The 8,271-nt window shown below is 40.1% G+C and overlaps 1 protein-coding gene across 1 annotated transcript in view; it reads right to left on the bottom strand.

Moving 5' to 3' along the window:
* The window catches only part of VIPAS39 (VPS33B interacting protein, apical-basolateral polarity regulator, spe-39 homolog), a 35,580-nt gene that overhangs the window by 7,571 nt on the left and 19,738 nt on the right, over nucleotides 1-8,271 (bottom strand). Inside the window, 5 exon segments of the mRNA XM_017528539.2 lie at nucleotides 505-639; nucleotides 1,083-1,158; nucleotides 3,029-3,102; nucleotides 6,378-6,405; nucleotides 7,874-7,976. Of these exon segments, the coding sequence (XP_017384028.1) occupies nucleotides 505-639; nucleotides 1,083-1,158; nucleotides 3,029-3,102; nucleotides 6,378-6,405; nucleotides 7,874-7,976 (416 nt within the window).

Raw genomic sequence — 8,271 nt, 5'->3', positions numbered from 1 at the left:
CCCAGCTACTCAGGAGGCTGAGGCAGGAGAATTGCCTGAACCCAGGAGGCGGAGGTTGCGGTGAGCCGAGATCGTGCCATTGCACTCCAGCCTGGGTAACAAGAGCAAAACTCCGTCTCAAAAAAAAAATAAAATAAAAAAATAAAAAATAAAAAATAAAAAGGAGTATCCACAGCTACTTGCACTCTGCTGCCCTTCTCCACACCATGCTAATCCATTTGAAATCGTGGACCTTTGAACAGAAACTTCTGCAGTAAACAGCACCAGGGACAGAACTTGCTATGCTAGCATGCCAGCTCACTTGAAGCCACAAACCTTAATAACCTCTTTTCCTTCCTGGCCAGATGAACCCTCTTATCCCTGGTGAGGGCCAGGAAAGCTTCCAGGTAGATTTCTGAGAACTGTAGGTACCCATTATTAATAAAGTACATAAAAGTACTGGATTTAAACTATGTTCTTTTTGTGCAATGAGAGTTTGTGGAATCTTCCATATTTTGCCTGTACCTCAGCCTCCGTGTAGTGATAGAAGCAGGAGTAGAAAAGTGTTGTCACTAGTGGCATGTTGAGGATGGAAGCTTTGCGGGGGTGCTTTCGGAAGATCTCAGTCTGTCCTGCTGATTCTAAATGGCGATCATTTGCCTGTGGTGGAGTGAGCCAAGTAAAAACAAACAAACAAACAATGTCCATGGAGTAGAGGCAGGAGAAAAATCTTTTAATACTATAGCAGTGTGTTTCCCACCCTACGAATGAAACAAAGAGAAGAAAAAGAAATTGCCTAGGATATCCCCAGGGTAGTTTAAAATCCAAAAAATAATCATGGATCCAAGTTGGATGGAAACAAATAAAACTGGTGATGACATGGGAGATTTGAGATGAAGAAGAAATACTTCCAGGTTAACAGCTGGTAAGAGGAAAATGGATCATAAGAGCAATGGAGGAAGGGGCTATTGTGTAAAGGGAGAAAATGAAAGGCTTTCAGAAACCAACAAATGACCCACGACCAGAGCATAGAAATCTCCTAGATGTTGAATGGCACTGAGCCTGGGCACTGAAGCAGAAGATGTAGAGATGAGGAGTCTAACCTCAATAATGATCTGACGTTCCAGGAGCGTGTAATGGTCCTGTATGTGTGCAGAATCTTCTGCTGAAAATGGCAAACTGGTAGAGTGCCAGAAGGTTAGTACCTTTCTCTATTCAAAAAAGGAAACAAACCCAACTAAACCAAATCACCAGCATAAGAGGCTCATGGTGTCTCACAAGTCTGATCTCAGTTTACCTTTAGAGTCCCTTAAAGGAAGAAAGACATAGCATGTGAATTTCACATTAAAGGTTTTCCCAATTCAAGAGGGATCTTGAAAGTCCAAAAAATACTTATAGTCACTCATAATTTTGCTGATAAATGAATTAGAATCTTCTGATTTGGGGAGTTGGAATATTTGGTGAATGAGTCACAAAGCTAATGAGTCATCCCAGTAAAATTCTGTGGCTTGTGCTTCACTTTACTAAGGGGACACTTAGATTTGTAAAAAAGCCACTTTTTTACTGCAGAGTAAAAAAAGTAAATTAAATTACATGGCATGGTGGTAGGTTTACAGATTGGCAAATATCACAAAGGTCAAGGGTCTCATCTTCAACAATGCATTACGTTTTTATACGCATTACGTTTTTATACATGAAGATGCTGAGGGATAGCATCTTGCCAAAAAGTCATGTGTTCAGTCAATGGGGAAGGCCAGGAATAGAAGCCAGATTTTAAATGTCCAGTTCACAGGCCTATCCTTTAGAAAGTGTGGGCCGGGCGCAGTGGCTCACATCTCTAATCCCAGCACTTTGGGAGGCTGAGGCAGGCAAATCACCAGGTCAGGACATCAAGACTATCCTGGCCAACATGGTGAAACCCCATCTCTATTAAATATTAAATACAAAATTTAGCTGGGTGTGGTGGCATCCACCTGTAATCTCAGCTACTCTGGAGGCTGAGGCAGGAGAGTTGCTTGAACCCAGGAGGCGGAGATTGCAGTGAGCCAAGATCGCACCACTGCACTCCAGTCCGGTGACAGAAAAAAAAGAAAGAAAGTGCTGCATTATTCCCCATACTCCACTCCCTCCAGGAAGAATTCTGAGATTTAATTACACTATTCTAGATAAGTTTGAGCCACAGTGAATTTTTAGAAGAGATAAAGAAAGATGTTATAAATTCCAATTACTTCACTATTTTAACTTTTCTCCTTGTTTTCTAGAGGTCATATAACATATCTCAGTATTTGGTAACACTAAATGGATTTCACTGATATAATCAAATGTCTATACATGAAGCCAGGAAATCATGTCACATGAGGAATGGTTGAAACAACCATGAGCACTGAACCTGAAGAAGCAAGGACTACTGGGTAGCCTCTATACCTGTCTTGAAAGATACAGGGAAGCAAGTTTCAGTTAACATAAGGAAGCCCTTTCCAATAATGAAGGTTGTTCGAAAACAAATTGAGCTGTTTCAACAGCAGCGGGCACCCCGTCACAGGAATACGATACGAGGGGCAGGGTTCTGTAAAAATTTAAATTCTGGATGAAAGCTTGCCCTGGATCAGTGGCTCTTGGACTTTGGGGTTTCAAGGACCAGTAACACTGAAAAAAAAAATACATCAAGTCCCTAAAGTATTGCTATCTTTTTACTACCTAAGGTCATAAAAAATGGTACAACTCATTTAACTACCAAATAAGGGAAGAAAAGTAAGGACAAAATCCTACAATAAAAGATAATCTTTCAAATTAAATAAATTTAGCTTTAGAAAAAAAAACTCTCTATATTTGTCTTTTTTTTTTTTTTTTTTCTCAGTTTACCACCAAGCAGTGGAAACTGTTGGGGAATAGTATGTGAAAACCACTGCATGAGATGACCTTTAATGATGCTGACATGATGCATTGCTAGCCCGTCCCATCCTACTTATCCATCCCACCCTTTTTTATTTTCTTCATTCCTTCTGTGTAAAGGTATTTATACTTAAAATCATTTCTCCCCTATACTTACCCAATACAGGTCTTAAGAAATTCTTTTCGTTTGTCAGGGTCCTGAATGTTCAAATGCTCTCGATAATGAGATAGCTACAAAAAGCAGAAAAAGGTTTTGAGGTATTTTGTCTCCTTAGATGAGGGAGATAGCTGAATAACTGAACTTCCCATGCTTTAAAAAAATAAATTCTTCATATCTAGGTATAGATGGTTATTGGGGTGGGCGGGTGGGGGGTTAGGCAAAGAGTGACTAAAAATCATTAGGTTTATCTATAACTGCACTGTATAATACAGCAGCCACTAGCTACAACTGGCTTTTAAAATTTAAATTAATTAAAGTTAACACTAGCCACTTTTTAAGAACTCAATAGCTACATGTGACTAGGGGCTGCTATACTGGACAAACATGGAATTTTGGGTTTTTTTTTTTTAGATAGAGTCTCACTCCTGTTGCCCAGGCTGGAGTGCAATGGTGTGATGTAAGCTCACTGCAACTTCCACCTCGCGGGTATGATTCTCTTGCCTCAAGCCTCCCCAGTAGCTGGGATTACGGGCGCACACCACCACAACCAGCTAATTTTTGTATTTTTAGTAGAGGCAGGGTTTCATCATGTTGGCCAGGCTGACCTCAGGTGATCTGCCCGCCTCGGCCTCCCAAAGTGCTGGGATTACAGACGTGAGCCACTGTGACCGGCCCAAATATGGAATATTTCCATCATTGTAGAAAGTTCTTTTAGCAAGTGCTGATCTATAATGAAGCACTAAGTAGACATAGTACTGAGCTTTACCCTTGTTTCATTTTAGCCTCAGTATTTAACCAAAAATGACTATTTTGCTTTAGCTTTAGATTTTGAAAAGTCAAAGAACTAAATACCTACTTCAGTGTTATTTCTGGCATCCCTGACCATGTACATGATCAATGGTAGTATGATCATGTAAATATCTAACAAATAACAATATCAGCAATACGAGAAGGGCATGTCATTCTGACTCACTGTTCATAAATATTCACAGATTGACCCAACAGATGTATATAAAAAAGGAAATGATAAACATAAATATATATAAAAATGTAAATGTAAAAATGTAATAAGATAGAATAACAGAAATTACATAACATAATCCAATCTTTGTAAAATATTTCATATAAAATATTTGGCATACAATCATTGCTAATATTAAAGAAAGTAACCTTTAAGAGCTATAGTTAATTTTTTTGTTACTCAATTCCATTTTAGCCTCAAGAAAAGTTCAGTCTTTCAAGAAAAATTCTACTTGGGAAACTTTCATATTCCATGAGGATACGCTAAAAGTTTTGCGACTTCCAACGTTTACCAGGTTAAAAAACCCCAAATCTATATACAACAACATGCGTGATATATCATCTTCAATTCAAACATGAGTATAAGGAAAACAAAGTTTTAGATAAAAATGAGTTACTCAAAACATTTACTCTCACTAATCAAATTCAAAACAAAAAACTTTATAAGAATGCTGTAAGAAGAAAAATACTTAGGTTTTAAATTTACACAGATTTAAAAATGTAAACAAGCAGCTTTTCAAGTGTTTACTACAGGCTGCCAATCATTTTCAGTTGATTAAGAAAAAAGACATTTCAGATTCTCCCATGCTTTGAATATCAAGTACAAGTTCCTTTCAGGAAACATGTTATTAAGCCAGGTGAGATGGCTCACATCTGTAATCCTAGCACTTTGGGAGGCTGAGGTGGGAGGATAGCTTGAGGCTAGGAGTCCGAGACCAGCCTGGCAAACAAAGTGAGACCGTCATCTCTACAAAAGATTTTTAAAAATTAGTCAGGAGTTGTAGCGTGCACCTGTAGTCCCAGCTACTTGGGAGGCTGGGGCTTGAGCCAGAAGTTGGAAGTCTGCAGTAAACCGTATGTAAACTACATGATCATGATCACGTACCCCTGTACTCCAGCCTGGGTGACAGTGAGACCCTGTCTCAAAAAAAACAAAAAACAAAACCCATATTACTGAAAAGCATTTTCAGTATAATACATATTATATATATAATTATATTATGCTGTGCAAAGGTTAACAATATTAAATGTGCCAACTGAAAGTGTGTATCGATATCATCACAAATGTGTTGTACAATAATTAAAAAAGCAATCCTGCCATCAACAATGCTGAGAAATTCTCCTTTTTTTTTTGGAGATAAGGGATTGTTCACCCAGGTATGACCTCCCAGACTAAAGTGATCCTCCCACCTCAGCTTCCCAGGTAGCTGGGACTACAGGCATGTGCCACCATGCTTGGCTAATTTTTTAAACTTTTTGTAGAGATAGGGTCTCACTATGTTGCCCAGGCTGGTCTCCAATTCCTGGACTGAAGTGTTCCTCCCACCTCAGCCTCCCAAGTGCTGGCATTACAGGCATGCGCCACTGTGCCTGGCTAGAAATTCTTATTCCTGCATTATGACAAGGGGGTTTTTTTTTTTGTTTGTTTTGTTTTGTTTTATACAAATTGCCAAAGTTGTAATAATACAATTGAGTTTTTGGTAAACTTTCAGATTTATTCTTGTATTCCAGGAGTTCATTCTATGATTTTGAAGATCTGCCAAAATTTAATCTTAACACTTGGCCATTGAATTCTCAGCCAAAATGTGTACTGGGTATAGCATCAATTTGACCTATCTTCCTTCTTGACCTATATTGGGTTTCTTATCCTCTCAGCCTTGAACATTTTCTTTGTGAGAGGCCAAAACCCCAAAACTCCTACCAACCAGGACCTGAAAACAACCAAAAAACAAATTACAAATTGACCAGGCCAATTTTCTCATATTTATTATTTTAAATTTATTCATAAGTCCAACCAAAAGAGCATATAAAAAGAAAATACATCATTCCAATTAAGTTTTCAGGTTTCCTAGGTGCCTCTCTCTTCTGTATATAATCAACATCTGTATATAATCAACATCAAAGGAAATAGTTCAATCAGTCTGGGACCTTGGAGGCTGGGATTTGGCTTAGATTTGTGTCTTCTGTGTTTTGTTTTTTGGTTTTTGGGTTTTTTTTGACAGAGTATTGCTCTGTTGCCCAGGCCGGAGCGCAATGGTACAATCGTGACTGACTGCAACCTACTCCTCCCAGGTTCAAGTGATTCTCCTACCTCAGCCTCCCAAGTAGAGGGGATTACAGACATGCGCCACCAGGCCTGGCTAATTTTTGTATTTTTAGTAGAGACAGAGTTTCACCATGTTGGCCAGGCTGGTCTTGAACTCCTGACCTCAGGTGATCCACCCACCTCGGCCTCCCAAAGTGCTGGGATTACAGGCATGAGCCACCACGCCCGGCCTAGATTTCTGTTAAACAGGTCCCCAACTGAAAAAAAGGCCACACTTACCGCAAGCTCTTCTGTTCTATCTAGGAACCTGGGAAGAAGCAGAAGGGGGCAGGGCATTTGTATCTATTGATGTGTGGCAGTATAACCTCACAAAATAGAGTGCCTGCTCTAGGAGAAATACAATTCAAACTCATTTCCCTCTATACACAAGATAAATAGTTGATCAGATATCATTGTTCCCCTGGTCCCTCTGGCTGAAAAAAAAGCAAGAACAAGAAGGTATTGCAAGGAACTAATAACTCTGTTATCAGTCTGACAGAGAGGTTCAGAGGCTCCACCTACTCTAGCCTACAGAAACCTTGTTGCTGTTGTTTTTAAAATTAAAACACTATTCTCTGTCAATACAACCTTGAAAACAGGTTTTCTATATTGTTCTTTACTGTTTTCAATGGACAGAGTACAATGTTTTGTCGCCCCCAAAGGCTTAGGTAAGACCTTGAAGTACCAGGACTTTTGTCTTCTGATTCTTTTTACTCTGAACAGACCACCAACATTAACATCACCACTTTGACATGGAGGTGATGCCTGATAAAGCCTTGTCAGTTGGAAAGAGGAAGGGAGGGAAGGAGGGAGGAAAGCAGCAGCCAGCCTCCGTGACATGTCTTCTTTTGCAAATTCCTGGCTAACACTTGTAATCTTGACCCTAACCAGGTAGCCTGCTTTTTCCCACCTCCTCAGTCTTTTGGGGAGCTCATTGCTGTGCTAGAGTCACTGGGTAATCAGAGTCATCCTGGGTCACATGTTAGCCTAAACAGAGGTTCTAACCCTTTCTCTGACACTGAAGAAAGGGCATCATATGCACACATTTTAATCCAAAGGTGGGAAATAGTCCCCACTAACTGGAATTAGTTAGGCAAGAAAAACAGACCTCAGCCCTCTTTACCCCCAGCAGACATGCATACCTCTCCCCTATCAGAATCCTACCTAGTTTCACAGGCCCATGCAAATCCTAATCACTTCCATGAAGCTTCCCTTGGGTATCCTGACTGAAAATATCTTCTTCTTCTCTTCTACTGTACTTCCCACTGGTATCACTTAGAATCAAATAATAACAGATACCTTTATTCTAGGCCTTTTATGAGAAAAACACTTAATAAATATTAATACTGCAAACTAGGTATTATGCTAAGTGCTGGTTCACATACTAGCTCTTCATCTTCATCATGAGCCTGTGGGTAGGTGTCATCATCTCCATTTGATAGATGTGAAAACTGCATGAAGAGGGTTGGTAACTTGGCCAAGGTCACTCCATGAGCAATGTGGTAGAACTATAATGGCATTCAATCCAACTGTGCGTGACTCCACAGCCTGGTTCTTAACCTTGCACCTTATCATAAGCTCTGCTGTACTGCTAGTTATCTCCTCACCCTTCAACAGCTTGTCTTCCAAGTATTTCTAGGAAAAGGGCAGTTGGTGTTTTCTATTCCTTTGGATCCTTCAGAGTGCTCTGAAATAAGTACTTACTAAACTTTATAGACTAGGCAATCAGTTCTTACCTGAAGAGGTCTAACAGCAGCTTTTGATCCCCTATTTCCTTAAGGAAGTGGATAAGATGTCTCAGGGCAATCTGTCGCACCTCCAGCTCTCGGAAGAGAATCTCTGGCAGACAGGCAGGAGTTAGGTTGAGAAAGATTAAAACCTATTAGTCAAGGGTGAAATTGGAGTCCCTACTCACACATTCCAAACACTATCTCATCAAAGCCTAACAAAAGCTAAGAATGAGGCCGGGCGCGGTGGCTCACGCCTGTAATCCCAGCACTTTGGGAGGCCGAGGCGGGTGGATCACAAGGTCAAAAGATCGAGACCATCCTGGTCAACATGGTGAAACCCCGTCTCTACTAAAAATACAAAAAATTAGCTGGGCATGGTGGTGCGTGCCTGTAATCCCAGCTAC

This window comes from Cebus imitator, unplaced genomic scaffold (genome assembly GCF_001604975.1).
Source record: "Cebus imitator isolate Cc_AM_T3 unplaced genomic scaffold, Cebus_imitator-1.0 Scaffold54, whole genome shotgun sequence".
Classification (NCBI taxonomy): Eukaryota; Metazoa; Chordata; class Mammalia; order Primates; family Cebidae; genus Cebus; species Cebus imitator.
Note: the sequence above shows the minus strand (reverse complement) of the source record. Positions and strands in the feature narration are given on the sequence as shown.